At 42.9% G+C, this 20084-nt stretch overlaps 1 protein-coding gene across 3 annotated transcripts in view; it reads right to left on the minus strand.

Annotated features, from left to right (window-relative positions):
• The window catches only part of svep1 (sushi, von Willebrand factor type A, EGF and pentraxin domain containing 1), a 198974-nt gene that overhangs the window by 11713 nt on the left and 167177 nt on the right, over positions 1-20084 (minus strand). For 2 of the 3 annotated variants that reach the window (XM_069922936.1, XM_069922931.1), the window contains exons 37-39: positions 17317-17493; positions 12397-12567; positions 6833-6928 (exon numbers count right to left, since the gene is read on the minus strand). In XM_069922936.1, coding sequence (XP_069779037.1) covers positions 6833-6928; positions 12397-12567; positions 17317-17493 — 444 coding nt within the window. Of the gene's footprint in view, positions 1-5687; positions 5777-6832; positions 6929-12396; positions 12568-17316; positions 17494-20084 lie in introns of all 3 variants that reach the window. The other variant, XR_011353075.1, reaches the window with a different exon arrangement.

A 20084-nucleotide genomic window follows, 5' to 3' on the forward strand; every position in this document is an offset into this window, starting at 1 on the left:
TGAGCCTTCTTCATGATTATATTGACACGGAGGCCCCAGGACAGATCTTTGGTGATGATGACGCCCAGGAATTTGAAATTCTTGACCCTGTCCACCGCTGACCCCTCAATGAGGACTGGTTTGTGTTCTCCTGATTTCCTTCTGGCCCACAATTAGCTCCTTGGTTTTGCTAATGTTGAGTGCAAGATTGTTGTGACATCACTCAATTAGCTGAACTATCTCCCTCCTGTATGCTTCCTCATTGCCATCTGTTACCTGCTAGCCTGTGCTCCTACCCCCACCTGTTTATTCAGGCATCTATCTATTTTTCCTGAAGGTTTTACCGCATGATTTGATGAGTTTCTCCAGCACTTTTGTGTATTGTTATCAGCTTGACTGAGGAAAAAGCCATTAAAGTTCAAGACCTAAAAGAGGACAAAAACCTCATGATCCACTGAACAGCAGCGACCCATGCCCCTGCCTCCAAATACTTCTGTGACTTGGACTATTTGCAGCAAGTATCCCAAGACACTGGAAAAAATATCTCAATTGTCTCTGCAAGACACTCCAAATCCTCTGGAATGATAAACAAGTCAGTACTCCTCCCAGAGCAACAAAACCAACATCAAGGCCCTAATAATATTTATTCAGCACTATTGGGCAAGTCACTTTGATGGCATGCCTGATATAGATCTCTGCTCCATATTCTATCACAGGTAGACATCATCAAGCAGACAGAAGAAATGATTTAATGATGTGCCTCCGTGAGAACATGCAGTATCCCCATGGGCTCCTGGCAATTCCTGACCTATGGCAGCTCAAAATGGGAAAGCAATTGTCAGGATAGCACTAGAAATCTCATGGCCGCCAGTTGCATACAGCTACTTACTCAGCATAAACAGTGGCGAGAATGCACAACTTCACCCACTCACTGCCCAATCTGTGGGAATATGGTAGAACCTGTAGGTTCCACAGTGAATCTACTTAGAATCTACAGAATTGAGTAAAAGGAAGTCATACCACAAAGCAATTAGTCTAGCTATTCCCACAACAACTACCAAGCCCAAGACCATTTATTGTAAGTTACAGAGCAAATGAGTTGACTTGCTTTGTCAGATAGGATATAGAAAAGCAGAGCCACAAGAGACTGCAATCCAGAATAATAAAAAAACCTGCTGGAGGGACTCAGTAGGTCAGGCAGCATCTCTAGAGTCAAAGGGATGGTGGGTGTTTTGGGTCAAGACCCTGCATCAGGATAGGAAAGGTTCCTCTTTCCAAAAATCCCTTGGCCTCCACTACTAGCACCTTTAATTTCCATGAAATATGAGATGCCAATGTACTCTGCCCCAGGCACTTACACCTTGCAAAAGCTCATACCAAATGAAATGGAAAGAGCCAGAAATCTGAAACAAAAACAGGAAAAACTGGAAAAATACATCACAAATCTATGAATGCTGAATCAGAGAAATGAATCTGAAGGGTAACTACCTCTCAAAAAAAAGGAAACAATTCTTCCGACTCGCAGTACTAGAATGATTTGCTGTCTGTTTTGGTTTGAATCCTGGCACATTACATCAGCATATTTGCATAAGTCAAGTGTGAAAGAAACAATTATTCATAACACATTTGTTTGTGGTAGTTTGCTGGCAACTTGGAGATCAGAAGGGGTGGGGATGGCGTGAGGGGGTGGGGAGAGAGAGAAGGAGCGCGAGCGTGATTGAAATAGGGAGATATTGGGGAAAAGAGGAAGGGTTGGCGGGCAAGATAATTGAAGGGAGCGGGGTAAGATGGGAGAAGAGCAAGCAAAGATAAAGGAGGAGAGAAGATTGAGAGGCAGGAATGAATGTGATTCAGATGGGAAGGTAAGTGATCTACACAACTCTATGCGGATGCAGACACTTTTTGATCCTCTTCGCTCTATTCTCCAGACCTTCCCAGTGAGCAAACTAAAATGACATTGTTAGACTAGGTGAAATTTAAGAATTCAGGACCCAGTCTCTTCATTTTATATCCAATAAACTCATTTGTGATCTTTTCCCAGAACTGATCAACATCTGTCCAGATGTCCCAGAAGGCACTGTGGCTCTCAATTATAAGACAAAATGTGTTGGACTTGTCACTCAGACACAAGTAGGACATGAAAGTCTGCAGACAGACTTCTGTTTGTGTTTTTATGTCACAAACATGGTGACATCATTCTTAAATCCCACCTGGTTGTCCTAGTGCAGGTTTAATAGACTGTAAAAAAAGGGACATCAAAATCTTCAGGGGGTCTGAATGCAAGATGGTGGCGCCATTGGTAGGCAACCGAATGACCAGAGTTGGGAGTGTCCAGAAAATGGAGGATCAGTGCGGGTTAACGAAGCGCAAGTGCACAACCCATTCTAACCCTTCCTTAGAGGAGCATTGAAGAGGTCTGCAGGGAAGGACAACCACAGCAGCCAACCAAGTCAGTCGTGGCCAAGGTGAAGGAATTCTGCAGTCAGGAAGGTTTCTGTTAGTCCTGCTAGGTTGCTGAATGGTGCACAAGTAGCTATGTGCACCTGCAACGGCAGGCGCCAGCTCAGGGTCTGCATCATCGGTGTGACTGCCACCCACCGCCGCACCTTCAGGGCCCCGGATTTGCCGCTCTGCTCCCTCGTCCATCTTAATCTCCCGGCTGTGGTGGGTCAGGATCACATAATCCATGACGATCATTCCACAGCAGATCAGCAGGAGCAGTCTGCACCCTCTCCCCCCCACCCCCACTGCCACTGGCCCAGAACCATCGTCCACATGTAGCAGCTCTGGGGGCAGCTTCGTGATCCTGATCCGCCATGGCCAGAAGATTGAGAAGACAATGGAGCAGAGTGGCAAGTCTGGGGCCATGAAGGTGTGGCGGTGGTGGTCACACCAATGATGACCATTTTCACTGATGAAAATCCATTTATGGAAGGGAAGGTTTTGTGGTTCACACTTTTGAGTACATTGTCACTGTTGACACAGACAGATTAATGGCCGGCTTCTTTACCAATGATCCAACACGTAGCTGGAACTGCTCTGCGTTTCCCAGAGGAGTTCCAGATGTGTGGGAGATTATGGGTAATGAAGATGGCCATTGCTCACCGTGTGTTTATGATGGGCAGCGCCACGGCAACAGATGCCCCGCCTACAGCGGTTCCGGATGACGCACCGAGGCACCGCTCTGCATAAGAGCGACGCTGGAGTTAAAATTTTTTGACCGCGGATGGAGCCCACCTCGAAGCGGAGGCCCTTCATAAAAACACCTTAAGAGAGTTGTATTGTGGATATGTCACAGTAATGGCTTTGCAAACATGGATGCTCTTGCATTGGCTTTTTGTGTGATCCCACTGCTGAATATCTAAAGCAGAGCTTGACAGCATTTCCAAGAAATCTTTCAGCATGAGCAGCCTCAGCCCATGGGTCATGCTTGCTCAGCCACAGGCATGGCTTGCTTAAGCACCAGGTAGATCCTGTATCGAAAGAGACCCAAAAGCAGGCCCATGATCAGGTGACCCAGAGCTCTCACTAATGACCCCAAACAATTTCTACAAAATAAGAGACTCTAGGTCAAATCCAGAGAGTTTGCAAGATTTACCTGCAATGTGCCCTTGTGGCAAAACTAGTGTGCGGACTGGAAATCTGACAAAACCTACCGATAGCACTGAGCAAATCAGAGCACAGTAACAGGAAGTTTGAAAGAGACAAAGTTCCAGGAGACACTTGAAATGTTAATTGTGCTTCACTGATGCCTGACTTGCTAATCTTTTTCAGCATTAAGTGTTGATTGGTAAGAGAAAGATACATCCATTATTAGATTTATCTGATTTTATATGTGACTTCTATATTGCCAGGTAGACAATATGGTCCTGGCTACCAGGGCATTCAGAAGATGGGTATCCTGCACCTTCCTAGAATAATTGCAGCATCTGTACACAAGACCTCTTTCTCCACCGCCTATGGACAAAAGAAGGAAACAATATTTCATTGTGTTAGGAATGTGAGTGGGATAAACATAGCAGTTACAGATCTTAAAGTGGAGGGGACATTTTCAGGACTAATAATCTATAATAGTTTATTGGCAATTGGTACATTATGGAGAAAAGACAATTCATATATTATCAACCAACTTGCTTGGTAACATACCTGATTATTTACCAACTTGTCTGAGGTCTTTGAAGAGAATGGATGAAGTTGATATGTAAATAAATATAATAAAGTACCAAACTGGAGGCTTGTCAGCACAATTAAAAATGTAAAAGGGAAGAAAGCGGAGAACAGTGGTGAATAATTGCTTCTCATTCTAGAGTAGAATGGCTAGTTAGGGCAACACTATTGCAGTGCCAGCAACCCAGATTAGATTCCAGTGCTGCAAGATGTTTGTACCTTTTTTCCATGGCCTACACCCTGCATGGGTTTTCTCTGGCTCTGGTTTCCTCCCACCTTCCAAAATGTACAGGGTTGTTTGGTTAATTGGGCAGCCTGGGTTTCATGGATTAGAAGGGCTTTCTACTGCAATGTGAAAAATGTAAATGTATCTAATAGTCAATATTAGGACTATTGGTCCTTTTTCATGTCTATTAATAACTGATACCATGTCAAAGTTGGCTCACGGTAAGATTTTAAATGGCATCATCTCTAAATGTTGTGGTGGGAAGAATAAAGAGGGTGATATAAATAAGATTGTACATTTTTCAAGGGGATACCAATGCAGATACACCTGAGTGTTTTGGAAGATGGCTGGCGAGTTCAAAGGCTCTCTAAATGCTAGCAGCAGTCTTGTCTTTAAAAGCTTGTGTTTCAGAGTTAGGTATGACCCTAGGTAAGTTGTTTCAGTACTGCTCCACAACTTATACAAAGAAACGTTGGACAGATGATGACTTGTGCCCAAATGACACTAAATATTGAGGCAGCAGTCTATGCTCAATCATCCAAATGATGAAAATGCTAGGAAGTGGCACTCTGTAACTTCCTCACCTTTGCTAGGTTTTGGTTCCACTTGGCACCAGATCTCACTCTAAATCTGATTGAAACCTGGGCATGAGAGGCCAATTCAAAAGTGAGATAAGAATGATCAGCATTTGAGCAAATAGCACTAAATGCCCCAATCCACGTGAAAGGCTTTGCACAAGATGGAATGACACTTTGCTCCAGGTCCATGAATATTTATCATCAGCTGCTCATTGATGTCATTCTTTCCTTGATAAAGTGAGAAGGGATTGATAGATTCTTGGCTTTTAGGGGTTTTCTCCAACAGCTATCAGGCTCTTGAGCTCCCCTATCTCCATTAAAAAAACCTGTTGGCATTATTGAAACATCACCTTTTTCCTTCCTTGAATATTTATTATCTTTTATATTTATTATATCTTTCTCTACTGGAGTAATTTAATGCATACTATTGTCATTTTTTTACAAGAGGAATCTGGCTGAAGCAAGTAAGAATTTTGGTGCATGTATACATTGTATTTATGTGTATGCCAATAAACTAATTATCATTGTTATTAATTAAGGGATACAGGCTCAATATAGCAAAAGAGCGCTGAGAGAAAAGTTTGGCTATAAATTTAATGAATAGCAAAGCAGGTATGAGAGCCAAGGAATCTGTTCCTAATTCCAATTCCATTTTTCTTATACAATATAGAAACAGAAAATGTTGGAAATACTCAGCAGGTCAGGCAGCACAGGTAAGATGAGAAACATTGCAGCACCTTCATTTAAATTTGTTCTTTTGTTTGCTGATGTAAAGTCCATTCCACTCAAAAGTGCCTGAATTAAATGCTGCTTTCTTCACCTTTTGCTTTATCAGATAAAAATATTGGAAGCAGAGGAAACAACATAGTTGATCAAGTCAAGCGTCATGTAATCAGATGACAGTGTTCATTTTCTCAGTAATAAGAAGTAAATCTTGGTGCACTGACTAGAGAATGTTGATAGGGAGTGTTGACTCCCTTTCTCTATGTCTCTGTAGATGTTGAATGACTAGATTTTTTTTTTCAAATTTCAGTTATTTCCCCAGAGCAGTATTTTTCATCGACACCAAGACCAATCTTACTGATATAATAAACCAGTAAAACTTAGAACAAAGTTGTTAATTTGATAAAAAAAATTCTCCAAACAATGTTCCCACCAAAATAGAGTTCGCTAGCAACCCCCACCAACCCCCAAAATGGGTGGGAAGTAAAGGAATAGTTAAATTGGCCTATGGGTGAACAAAAACATCATGGTTAAAACGTCTTTGGCACGTCACTGCTGCATCCATATCATTATTCAAAAACGTGACCACAGTGCTTGAGGATATAACAACGCCAGTGACCTGGGTTTGAATCCACTACTGTCTGTAAGGTGTTTGCACGACCTCCCTGTGTCTGCGTGGGTTTCCTCCCACATTCCAAAGACGTAAGCAGGTTAATTGGTCACGAGGTATATTTGGGCTGTGCAGTCTCATGGGCTGGAAGGGCCTGTTACTGTGCTGCATCCCTAAATTTAAAACATTTTGAAAATTAAGTAAGCTGTAACCTGGTCTCTCATGTAATGCTGCTGTTCTGTGGGTAGGGAAAAAAATGGTTTTCAGCCATAAAGGATGGACTGGTGTGAGAAACAAGGGGAGGGAATATGCCCTGAGTTGGCAAGTGAGTGGTTGAGACTGGAGACAAAGATGCCATTGGATTGCAAAATCCAGAGCAGCCTCATTACATTGAAAACCAGATCATAGATAATTTATTATTTATATCCTCACGCTCAATGCTCACAATGAATGGTGATGTTACTGCAGCAGTGATATTTGAACTATGATGGTGAAGATGCACCCATAGTGCTGCAGTTGTGGGGGATGAGTCATTTAGGTAATACATACGTGTTTCACAGAGTTGTCCCATCCATCCATCTGGGCAAGTGCATGTGTTTGGTCTATCGCAAACTCCTCCGTTCCAACAAGGAAACCTGCAAACAGCTGGAAGAGTAGAAACAGTGGTTAGTGGGAAGTTTGGGAACTATATAACATTACATATAGGCTGAAATATAGTAACATCTCCATTCCACTGTTCTGACAGCGCTGTGAATTGCAGGGAAGTATTTCTTCTTTGGCTTGGCTTCGTGGACGAAGATTTATGGAGGGGGTAAAAAGTCCACGTCAGCTACAGGCTCGTTTGTGGCTGACAAGTCCGATGCGGGACAGGCAGACACGATTGCAGCGGTTGCAGGGGAAAATTGGTTGGTTGGGGTTGGGTGTTGGGTTTTTCCTCCTTTGCCTTTTGTCAGTGAGGTGGGCTCTGCGGTCTTCTTCAAAGGAGGTTGCTGCCCGCCAAATTGTGAGACGCCAAGATGCACGGTTTGAGGCGTTATCAGCCCACTGGCGGTGGTCAATGTGGCAGGCACCAAGAGATTTCTTTAGGCAGTCCTTGTACCTTTTCTTTGGTGCACCTCTGTCACGGTGGCCAGTGGAGAGCTCGCCATATAACAGGATCTTGGGAAGGCGATGGTCCTCCATTCTGGAGACGTGACCCATCCAGCGCAGCTGGATCTTCAGCAGCGTGGACTCGATGCTGTCGACCTCTGCCATCTCGAGTACTTCGACGTTAGGGATGTAAGCGCTCCAATGGATGTTGAGGATGGAGCGGAGACAACGCTGGTGGAAGCGTTCTAGGAGCCGTAGGTGGTGCCGGTAGAGGACCCATGATTCGGAGCCGAACAGGAGTGTGGGTATGACAACGGTATAATCATTTGAATAACACCAACATCAGAGAATTACCAATTTATGGTTAAGTGCATGAATGTAAAGGTGGCAAATAATCTACATTTCATTTGTTAAAATGATTCTTTCAGATGAAAAAAAATGCTCTTTAAATGTATGGTGTATGCAGTGAGTCTTATATTTACCTCTCAATCAAAATCACTGAAATTGAACAGTTATCTGATGCAGATTTCTCCCTGGGTGTGAGTCAGGTTTCCTGCACTGCAACAATTGCTAGTCAAAGTCATTTGCACCCAATAGAGTGGAATGTGCTTTGAACTGTTTGGAAGTTTTAACAACACAAAATAAATGGAAATATTCCATACTTCAAATAGAAATAGTCATAAATTATTTCTTTCTTTCTTTGGCTTGGCTTCGCGGACGAAGATTTATGGAGGGGGTAAAAAAGTCCACGTCAGCTGCAGGCTCGTTTGTGGCTGACCAGTCCGATGCGGGACAGGCAGACACGATTGCAGCGGTTGCAAGGGAAAATTGGTTGGTTGGGGTTGGGTGTTGGGTTTTTCCTCCTTTGCCTTTTGTCAGTGAGGTGGGCTCTGCGGTCTTCTTCAAAGGAGGCTGCTGCCCGCCAAACTGTGAGGCGCCAAGATGCACGGTTTGAGGCGTTATCAGCCCACTGGCGGTGGTCAATGTGGCAGGCACCAAGAGATTTCTTTAGGCAGTCCTTGTACCTTTTCTTTGGTGCACCTCTGTCACGGTGGCCAGTGGAGAGCTCGCCATATAATACGATCTTGGGAAGGCGATGGTCCTCCATTCTGGAGACGTGACCCATCCAGCGCAGCTGGATCTTCAGCAGCGTGGACTCGATGCTGTCGACCTCTGCCATCTCGAGTACCTCGACGTTAGGGGTGTGAGCGCTCCAATGGATGTTGAGGATGGAGCGGAGACAACGCTGGTGGAAGCGTTCTAGGAGCCGTAGGTGGTGCCGGTAGAGGACCCATGATTCGGAGCCGAACAGGAGTGTGGGTATGACAACGGCTCTGTATACGCTTATCTTTGTGAGGTTTTTCAGTTGGTTGTTTTTCCAGACTCTTTTGTGTAGTCTTCCAAAGGCGCTATTTGCCTTTGCGAGTCTGTTGTCTATCTCATTGTCGATCCTTGCATCTGATGAAATGGTGCAGCCGAGATAGGTAAACTGGTTGACCGTTTTGAGTTTTGTGTGCCCGATGGAGATGTGGGGGGGCTGGTAGTCATGGTGGGGAGCTGGCTGATGGAGGACCTCAGTTTTCTTCAGGCTGACTTCCAGGCCAAACATTTTGGCAGTTTCCGCAAAGCAGGACGTCAAGCGCTGAAGAGCTGGCTCTGAATGGGCAACTAAAGCGGCATCATCTGCAAAGAGTAGTTCACGGACAAGTTTCTCTTGTGTCTTGGTGTGAGCTTTGGTTTAAATTATTTAAACATTTATCAAATCACATGGGGGGGAGGTGGGGCGGAAGAAAGGGAGAGATCCAGAGGCTGAGGGAGTGTAAATTGTGGGGGTGGTCAGTCTGACAAATTGCAACATCTCAGGACATCTGGTAGGTGAATGGTTGGCAATTTTTCTCCAGACTCTTCAGAAAGCTCGAGACTTTTAAGTCAGTGAAAGTTTGTAAAACAGATTTAAAATAATTAAATCCAGCCTTTTTTTTTCTTTGGCTTGGCTTCGCGGACGAAGATTTATGGAGGGGGTAAAAGTCCACGTCAGCTGCAGGCTCGTTTGTGGCTGACAAGTCCGATGCGGGACAGGCAGACACGGTTGCAGCGGCTGCAGGGGAAAAATGGTTGGTTGGGGTTGGGTGTTGGGTTTTTCCTCCTTTGCCTTTTGTCAGTGAAAACAACACATATTGCCCCTGTGATGACTGTGGTGGAGTGGAGATAGTTGCCTAGCTCTTTGAAGACTGTACACAGTACACAGTAATGCACTGTGAATCAGAAGACTTTCCGAGATAATGGAACAAAATATTGATGACCAAAAAATATGTATTTTATCTAATAGCTGTTAGATGACTTATTGCTGGGTGACCAAGGCTGGGAATTCAATATTCCAAATTTATTTTAAAAAAAGAATGTGCAATGACATTGTGATTCAAGGTCAGTATCAGTGTGGCAATGAGTTGTGATGTGGGTGCTGTGGGTTGTTACATTGCATGGTATGTCTAATTGTTTTCTATCATTTCTTCTCCCTCTTAGTTACTGCATCCTAAAATAAGCACAACCCTTCCATTTATTTAGTTATATATATGTATATAAAAAACAATTATTATTTATTCAAAGGCATATAAAAAATTAGCTAAATGATGAAAGAGTTTGGTTAAAAAATAGATTTTAAGAAATATGTTAAAAATTAACATATTTTAGAGAGGTTAAAAGGTTCAGAGAAAGAATCCCAAATGGAGAGGCTTTCAGATGAGGTAATGAACACCAGTGGAGGAAGGATTAAATCAGGAAGTCAAGAGCAGGAGAGACATCAAGAGTTGGCACCAAGGGTCGGGGGGGGGGGGAAATCACAGGCACTTCCCCCCCAAATGAGGTGCTGTGTCCCCCCACAGTCACAGCCATCCCTGGCCTTCAGACCCGTCTCACTCCCTCCCGTGTCAGTAGCATCTAGGTTGATGCAAGCTAGCGACTGTCCACCTGCACCCGGCTGCATCACTAGTGTGTGTCAAGCTTGACACAATAAAAAGAGCGCCCTTTTGTCCAACGTTGGATGGGTGGCCTCATCGATAGGTAGGCTCCTGCTAGCAGCTCCCCCCCAACCCTCAGTCGACAGGTTGGATCCTGTCAGCACCCCTCCCACCCTCCACTGACGTCAGGTCAATCCTTGCCCCTCCCCCCCTAACTTGCTAATGCCTCCCCTCTAACCTGCGTTATGGCACTGACCCTGTAGACATCTTAGATCTTCACAGGGCTGGAGGAAATTAGAGATTGAGGGAGGAGCATGGCCATGGAGGCAAATTAAAACAAGAGTGAGAAATTTAAAACAGAAGCAATGCCACACCCATGTAAAGAAAGTGAGCAGAATATCACTGAACAAAATATCCAATTTATACATTTTTTTTGACAGAAGTTATTTTCCCTGAAACAACTCAATAACAAATAACATGCAACAATCACCCCACTTCTCTGGAGTTTTTTGGGTGTAAATATGTTGTTGCATTTTGTATATCATAGCATTATAATAATGTTATATTTCAAAACTGCTGCACTGGCCTGGTTTTACTTCAGGTAATGAATGGTGCTGAGAGAAAGGCAAAGATCTTTTTTTCTGTTTTTCTCACTGCACTGTCACTTGGCACTAGGCAGGGTAGGTAATCAACAGTAGCCTCCCTGTCTGCAGTCAATACAATGAGTAAGCTGGAAACTCAAAATTAAAGCTCTCGATGTGGTGGTACTTCAGGGTGTCGGATGGAACTAACCAGGAAATTTCCCTTGCAAAATTGCATGATGAAGAATAAACTTTTAAGTAGTCATGTCCTTGCCACACACTTAAATTGATTTCAATAAAAGATTTTTTTGTCCAGCCTAAAACAAAAGAAAAATTATTCAAAGAGATGATGAAGAGGACTGTAGTTCTTTTGTACTATCCCTCTCTGCAGAAAGATTATCTGAGGTACCTGCTTAAATTCCATTTCAGAGCCGAATAATATAGATTGCATCTTTATAACTGAATGCTATATTGATTTTACTGGGTGATTTTTCCAGAGCATTTCATGGGAGTATTTATCTGACCATTATTAGGCAATTAGCCAATGAAAGCAGATGATATAAAACTTATTCAGTGAGCGTTTATAAGTCACATAATAATGAAATGAGTCACTGCATCTATTCTGTGTTGAGATAAATTTCAGGATTCTCAGGTCACAGGGAAAGAAGAGCTGTACTAAAATCAGCTCTGGCAGAACAGGCTTGAAGTTGATTAAAGCCAACTTTCCCCCCCCCCCCCACCCCCCCTATTTTTCCAATTTTGCAGGTCATGTGAAGTAGAGAAGGGATGAGTTTAAGAAGAATTCCAGAAGTTGGAGCCTTAGCAGCTGACAGCATTGGGACCAGCAAAAGAAATTGCAAGAAGCAAGAGGTAGTTTTATTTAGCTGAGAGGACAATCCTCCTTGCTCTTAATATCAGTAGGATGGAATGGTCTTCAGAAAACCACCACTGCCAACTTTCATTTAAATCTTATGACCACAAATAAATGGATATTGATGCTCAAAGAAAAATAGAGGAGAGCAGATATTGCTGAAACACATAGTCTACAGCATGATTGCAGGGAAATGCTTGGAGGGAGCTATGGTGAAAGAATAAGGGACAAAGGATTGGTACAAAAAGGCTGCCGATGAAGCAATGACTTTAATGATACCAATCAACTTCCCTGTGGGTTCTCGCATGCATGCTGAGTACTGCCATCAAAGCAGCAATATGTGAAATGCACTGGCTGGATTTTACTATCTTTTCAAGTCAGCTATTTCCCTTTTTTTTGATAGATGTGGGGAATAATCTTGCTGTATGTTTAGCAGATCAAAAATGTGTGCAATCCAATTCTTCAATAAAAATGAGAGAGGGAGCAGGAGGAGATGATTGGGAAGGTGGGGGGGGGGGGGGGGGGGGGAGAGAGAGAGAGAAAGGAATACAATGATTAAATAATGACTTGCAACTACAAAGCACTAAGTAGATCAGGACCAGAAATGTTCAAAACCTTGGCAAATGGGTAGAGTGCTCCATGATCCATTCTGTAGACAGCTACTTGTTCTGGGCCCATCAAGCATGTATCCACTGTAGCATGAGTATGTTGCTATGTCCCCCACGTGGTGTTGTACTCCTCGTACTATCCCATTTTGAATTGGTACAGGATCACCACAGGAGATCTCTAATTTTGTTTAAAGAAAAAAAATATAGTAATTACACATAATACCTTGAGGACAAAAACAGATGGACATTTCTCCAGTGTCTTTCATAAACTTTGGATGTTCTAAAACACTTTATAGCATTGAAGTGCTTTTGAAGTGTAGCTCTCATGCAGGAATATGCAGTTCATTGACTGTATTGACCTTAGTTACCTACACAGCATTGACTGCTGCTCTCTCCGCTAGGACTTCAGGTACCTACACAGCATTGACTGCTGCTCTCTCTACTAATACTAACCCAGGCTTGACTCCACAGCCACGTTGCCTTCCTTGCTACTTGCCTCCGCCACCATCTTGTGTCTCATGGTTTCCAGCTTCGATACCAGGCCTTGAAGTTTGGCCCTCACAAGGACCTAAGGTAACTACATAGCATCAACTGCTTTGTTACTTAAAGGACACTATTTGACCTGGTGAGTATCTCCAGAATGTTGTGCTTTTAGTTCATTGTCTGTTGTGGGGGAAGAGGCTCCCTACATATTAGAAGCTTATCAGTTTGCATGTGCACTTAATTCACAGCTATTTGGTGGGATTTTGCTATATTTAACTTGGTTGCCCATTTCGCTACCACATTGACTACACTTCAAATGCAACACATTTCTGAAACAAAAAACTGGTGGTGCAATGCAGTGTTGCTGTTGCAGTCCCATGGAGAGCAGAGAGCAGTGACACAGTGCTCCCCTGTGGGGTTTGTATAGGCTCTAAATAGCCCATTAAAGGAGCCAACTGTGTTCTATTTAAAATCCTGTGACCTCAGGATCTGGGCCCAAGATGGCGGCGCCCAAGTTCAGTAGTGGGCTCGAGGGGGTTGCCGACTCTGGGGAAGCAACAGACTGGGACAGGGGAGTAGTAAGGGGGAGAAGACACTCCCCATCCCACCAAACCCTGTTGAGAAGAAGCAGAGAAGATGGCCCTGAGGACAGTGACTAGTGTGGTGGACCAGCAAGAGGCTCTGCAGCTGCGGGACACACAAAGGTGGCGAGCTATGGGTGACTTGTGGTTGAGGAACCCACACAGGTTGCATGCAGCTGGAAGTTGGTTCATGGGAGCTGGGTGTTGGGGCCAGGATTTGAGAGGATCCTGGGTTCAGGTTGCAAATTATTTTAACTGAACTGGATTCTTGTGCAGCTGAAGAGGCTACAGGAGCACTGGAGACAAATCCATGGACACTCAGTATCTCTGGGGGCACCCCTTTTGCTTCTTTTTCTCTGACTGTAAGAGGCATCAGGAAATGCTTATCCTAATGAAAACTAAATGCAATTTCAAGTTATATTACATTTCTGTTTTATTACATGACAATAAATAGTATCTGATCTGATATATTCTACAAGTTTTATAAAGGAAAGTTTTTCATTTTGCTTTTCAGTTAACTTTCATAGCCTTGTATGTACAATTTCCATTGCATAACTTGGGTTGTAAAACACCAAGTGTCAAAAACTGCTCAAGTTACAAGTCCAAAATTAAAAACAGCAAGTGAGGGAAATACTCAGCAGGTCAGGTGTTATTTGGGCCAATTATGTGAAAAATGCAAGAAAGCTTTCAAGTCTTTGACCTATTGAGTTTTTCAACACTTTTGCATTTCATGTTAAACACTGTGTCTTCCATTGTCAGGTGATCTGGAATCTGTACTCATTAGACATATCCTACAAATGTAGCAGGTGAAAGGGATAAGAGTCAGTTAAAAAGGAGTGGAGCCACAATGTTACTGAAAGCATTATAAATGATCGGCATGGCCATTCTCAGTGCAATCCCCAATACTCCATCAGTAGAACTTACTAACAAATGAAAATCACATCCACTTTACCATGCAACTGTCACTCACTTACAATGAATATTGTTCAATAACCATCCCTGAGGGCAGGAATGGCCAAACTCCAGCTTGCGAGCCACATGCGGCTCTTTGACATGTAATGTGTGGCTTGCAGGGAGGGTAGGTGTCGGCAGCGGGGAGGGTAGGTGTCGGCAGTGGGGAGGGTGGGTGTTGGCAGTGGGGAGGGTGGCTGTCAGCAGGTTGCCAGCTGTCTGTTGACAGCCTGCCCGCTAATAGGCACCTGAAAGCTGGTAAAGGGGAAAGAGAGAATAACTTAACATTTGGTGTGTAGACTTGATTAGAAAAAAATCTTTTGCAAAATTGCTCCCTTTGAAACAGTACTTCACTATCTGCAGTGTATCAGCATTTTGCAAATGGATGATTTGCAAGTCAAGGATTGGAAAATACTCTCCCCAACAAAACTGTACAAGGGGTGGGCAACCTCCCGTGCTGGCCACCCCAGCCCCGTGGTCCCGCAACAGCCGCCCCAGCCCTGATGTCCCGTGCTGAGGGGCTGTCAGGCAGTGGGGAGTTGGGTCACCGGGCAGCAGGGAGGGAGACTGTCAGGCATGGGGTGTTGGACCGCCGGCTGATTGTCATCAACCTGCCCCCTGCTAGGCATCTGAAAGCTGCTAGCTGCTTTCAGGTGCCTGGGGGAGCGCTCAGAAGTGGAGAATATACCTCCCCGAGGTGGGTTGAGCAAGTACACCTCGGGGATGGGTTCTCCGCTTTCAGGTGGCCTCCCGACAGCCGCATTTGGCTATTTTAGGCAGCTTTACATCAGTATTATGGCCACCTGAAAGGGGCTAACGATAGCGTCAGTGGCTGTGGCTTGCGATCGCGTGATTGCTACAGCTCTCAAACATCTGAAGTTTATGGTATGCGGTCTTATGTTAAGCAAGTTTGGCTGCCCCTACCTTAGGGTGTTCTATGTTAAACATGTCAAATAAAATTGGTTTGTTGACATGTGTTGCTTTGCAAATTGACCAAAAGAAAGTTTTAAATCCTTTGTCATTGTAAACATTTTATCCTTCATTATCCTAACACTCCATAATTTTGAAACCTCTGTCCTTGCAAACAAAGTCTCTAGTTATAAACGAGGCCTTCCCTTCCCTTATCTGAAGCGTTTCATCCCAGTATCAAACACGCTGTGGGATGCAATGGTTCTCTCCAATGTTGGATGGAGGGAAGTGAACAATGGAAATATATGTCCAAGTTGTAGCAGTTTCTACAAATCTCGCATTTGTAACATTCTCCATCTTGGAGTCCAAGAATAAAACTCTTTTTGAGAGACAGTCACCCATAACTACAAGGAATTTCCAGAAAAATTAATGGACAAAGAAGATAGAAGATGCTTGTGTACCGTTGTAACACACGAAGTGCTGGAAGAGCTCAACAAGTCAGGCAACATTCATGGAAAGCAATAGACAATTGATGTTTTGGGCCAAAGTCTGTGTGTTATTTGGTAACTAAAGTCATTCTGAAGAAGTTAGGCTGCTGGAGACCAGCTTGTGGGAACCAGGTATTGGGACCGAATTTCATAAAGGTGGCAAAGGCAAGTAAGGTTCCTGAAGGGTCTCGAGTGTTGAAAGCTTCCTGGTCATATGAGAGATTTGGATCTGAGAGTTCACCAATGGATTGAACAGGAGACTGTGTGACTGCAGAGGCTGGGGGATTGCTGGAAGTGAATCCAGAGACACTCAGTGCCTCTCAAGGGACTCTCTTTTGCTTCTCTTTACTTTATTGGTGGGAGCACCACTTTGTGAACTTTACGGCAGGCAAAAGTTGACAAATTCTGTGTATTATATTTTGTGAATTAGTACATAACAATAAAAAGAATTTTGTTTTCTCATGGGATAAAATAACTGAATAACTAACGGAGCAGCTAACCAACAGCATGGTAAATTTTAAGGAGCTTCTTTAAGAAGGAGGGAAAACTGGAAGAGGAGCAAGGGGGAACTACAGAGCAGAACTCAATAGGAAGTGATTAAAGTTGACCAAATTGGAGTAGTACAGATTTTTGGATTGGTTTAGGAAGTGAGAGAAAATGGGAATCACGTGATCATTGAAGGAATTTGAAAACAAAAGTGAATTTTCAGTTGTCACAATTTGGAAACGGATGGTAACATGAATGGTGAGGAATATGTGGAAATATCTTTATTAAAATAAGTTTGAATTAATCATTTTTTTCTTTAAAAAAACTTTTTTTATCATATTTTTTCTATATATATGTTTTCTTTTTTTTCTCTTTTTTTTCTTTTTTTAGTTTTTTTATTATTAGTTGTTTTTTTTAATTTAAGTTCTTTTTGTTTTTGTTTTTTCATATATATTCTTATATAATAAAAAATTTTTGGATTAATAATTAATACTTAATTAATATTTTTTGGTTTTTTTATATATATCGATCTTTTTTTTAAGATATATATTTTTAATTTTTTTATTATACTAATAGTATTAATTCTTCACTCTTTATCGTGGGGGTGGGGGGGGTTTAGGGGTTAAAAATATTTTTTTTTTAGTCTTAGTTTTTAGTTGTTAGGGGGAGATGCCGAGATTGGTATTGTATTAACTATGTTACTTTGTACTTGTATTACTTTATTTTGTATTTTTTCTGTTCGTGAATTACTTACTTTCTTCATATGTTAAAATTAATAAATAAAGTTTCGAACCGAAATATCTTTATTAAATCGTGAGCTGCTTTGATCACAAAACCACTGTTTGAATGGTTAGTGGAAACATATCCATCATTTAGATCTTCACATCACGCCAATTGAAATCACTCTACATTGCATGCTGCTTTGCAGTGTCAAAAGGGAAAAGTATTGCAGAGTCATGATGAAGGAGAAAGAAGTGGATTCATCAGTTCTCAGAAGCTAAATAACATTGCAATTTTTTTTTAACTTACTCTCACAAGTGGCAGCGATTGGGGTCCACGTCAGGTTAGGACCACAGATTATGTCCGGGTTCCCATGCAGCCGATAGCCTTTCTGACAGTGAATGGTCACATTTTTGTTTACATAGAAAATGCTGTCTGGAAGGATGACACCCTCAGGAATATTTCGAGGGGCTGTGCATTGTTTCGCTGTTAAAAAACATGCAGATTAAATAATTTCACATATTTATGACATGCTTCTCTTTTGCCAAAATACAAGATTAATAAAGACATTCAATTACACATCTTAGTTGACAATGTGACAGTTGAATAAGCAACGATTCCTAGAAATTCACAAAGATTCAGACCACAATCATTGAGGACTGCTAAAATCATCTCCATCAGTACCAGAGCACCACTGATCTGCGTTCTTAGCCCCCTGCTCTACTCGCTATACACCTGTCTGTATAGCTCGGTACGACAACAATACCATCTACAAATTCACTGATGATACCATGGTAGTGGGTTATATAAAAAGAGGCGATGAGTCAGCATGCAAGAGGGATAAATTTAAATTTTAGATAGATTGAAAACTTGACTGAATGGTGCACCAACAACAACCTTGCACTCAATTTCACCAAAAATGATTGTTGACTTCAGGAAGGGAAAACTAGAGGTATACAATCTAGTGATCATTTGGGGATCAGAGGTGGAGAGGGTGAGGAAATTTAAGTTCTTGGGAGTAACTATTTCGGAGGATCTTTCCTGAACAGCAACTGTCCAGCAACTCTACTTCCTCAGGAGTTTGCGGAGGTTTGGTATTGACACCAGAAACTCTGGCTAATTTCTACATATGTGTGGTGGAAAGTGTGCTGACTGGCTCCATCATGGTCTGGCATGGGGATACCCCTGAGCTGAAAGCCCTCAAAAAGTAAGTGGACACAGCCCTGGACATCACAGGCTAAACCCTCCCCACCATCAAGAACATCTACAGGGAACGCTCCATCATCAGACTCCTAAATAACAAACTCAATCAGGGACTTGTTTAAGGACTCTTCCTTTTGCACTTTATTGATTTTTATCTCTCCTTGTATTGCAGTCAGTTTGTTTGGAATTCTTTATTTGTTTATATGTGTACACTGAGTCAGTTTTTTTTGTACTACCAATAAGTGGTAATTCTGTCCCATCTGGAGAAAAAAGAACCTCAGAGTTGCATGTGATGTCATGTATGTACTTTAACAATAAATCTGAAATCGAAATATAAGCCTACAGCCATAAAATATGGCAAGATGCTGCACCTTGTGGCTAAGAGAGTCCAGAATAAGTGATCCTAATTTCACAAAGAGATAATTGGAGCTGTGAGCCTGTGGCTCTATTAGCAACACCACAGGGCTGAGAGGTGTGGGTGCAATGTCAATGAGTGTCTATTAAGATAGACAGCCAGAACCTTTTTCCCCAGGGTGGGAGTAGCAAACACTAGAGGACATCTGTACAAAGGGAAGGAAGGGAAGTTTAGGGGAGACATCAGGGGTAAGTTTTTTTTTACGCAGAAAGTTGTGGGTGGCTGGAATGCCTTGCAGGGGTGGTGGTGGAGGCTGAAATATTAGGGGTATTGAAGAGACTCTTGAACAGGCGCATGGATGACAGATAAGTAGAGGATTGTAGTTGTACTGTGTCGCGATGAGAGAAAGAAGAAGTCTTACTCGAGTGCCGTTCAGTTGGAAAAGTTTTACTGGTTTTCCACACACGTGTTTTTAAACCCCACTCGCGGGAAACCTTGTGCACCATGGGGTGGAAGTGACGTCACCTTCCAAACCGCTATTTGCCCCGCAGTCAGCGTCCTCCTGCCGGCTGATGTCTGATCACACTTGAGACTTTTGGAGCCGGTTCAGCACATGCTAGGTGAGTTGGCTCAGGTTACGAGTTAGGAAGAGTTTAGTTTTGTTTGGTAGGAATATATAGGTCAGCGTAACATTGAGGGCTGAAAGGCCTATACTGTGCTGCAGTGTTCTATGTTCTAAAGAAAATTATCCAACAAAATCTCCATGGCACTTAACAAGAACATGGTTCATTTCCAGACATGAGCCCAAAAGTTCTACAACACTTAAACCTTGCATTAAGGTGGTACTGCTCCAGAATTCGCTTGGAGAAATTCAGTTGGGCTGCAGATTGTGGAATAATGTGGGGAATGCAGAAGAAGGCTGCAGTGAGAACTGAAGTGGAAGATCCAGCTGGATCTGGTCGGTTGGAGCCGCCAGTTGGGGTACTGGGAGTTGGTTGAAGGTCATTCCGTACTAGGAGTGGGATTTGGTATTGGTTGGAGAAGCAATTGGTCTTTAATTAGATACTGGGATCCCTGCGGTAGACGATGGGGAGGGATTGATGACAAATACTAATAAACTTTGTAAACTACTTCAACAGATTTAGTAGACCAATGTAAAAAAAAAAGATGGAATCCCCAGACTCCTGAGACCACTTGGCATACTTTCGGGAATGTAAAAGGTGGCCTTGACTCCCCAATTCAGAATTACTTCTAAGGTAGCAGCGTGGACCACCCACAGCCTTTGGCTGTACTCGAGAATTTTGTTCCTTAACTCACTGAGGGAATATGACTGAGTTTGCTCATCTGTTCCTGTAACTGTTCTAAAGAGTGAAAAGAGGTTGTGAGCACTGCAGTATATCAGCCCAAAGAATCACCCAGCATTCTAGGAATTATTCCATCAATGCACCTTATAACCGAAGCTCAATATTTCTAAGACTAATACTTTGCCCTTATGTTAATACGTAAGGGTGCAGGCCCC

The sequence above is a fragment of the Narcine bancroftii genome, chromosome 1 (genome assembly GCF_036971445.1).
Source record: "Narcine bancroftii isolate sNarBan1 chromosome 1, sNarBan1.hap1, whole genome shotgun sequence".
NCBI classification, from domain to species: Eukaryota; Metazoa; Chordata; class Chondrichthyes; order Torpediniformes; family Narcinidae; genus Narcine; species Narcine bancroftii.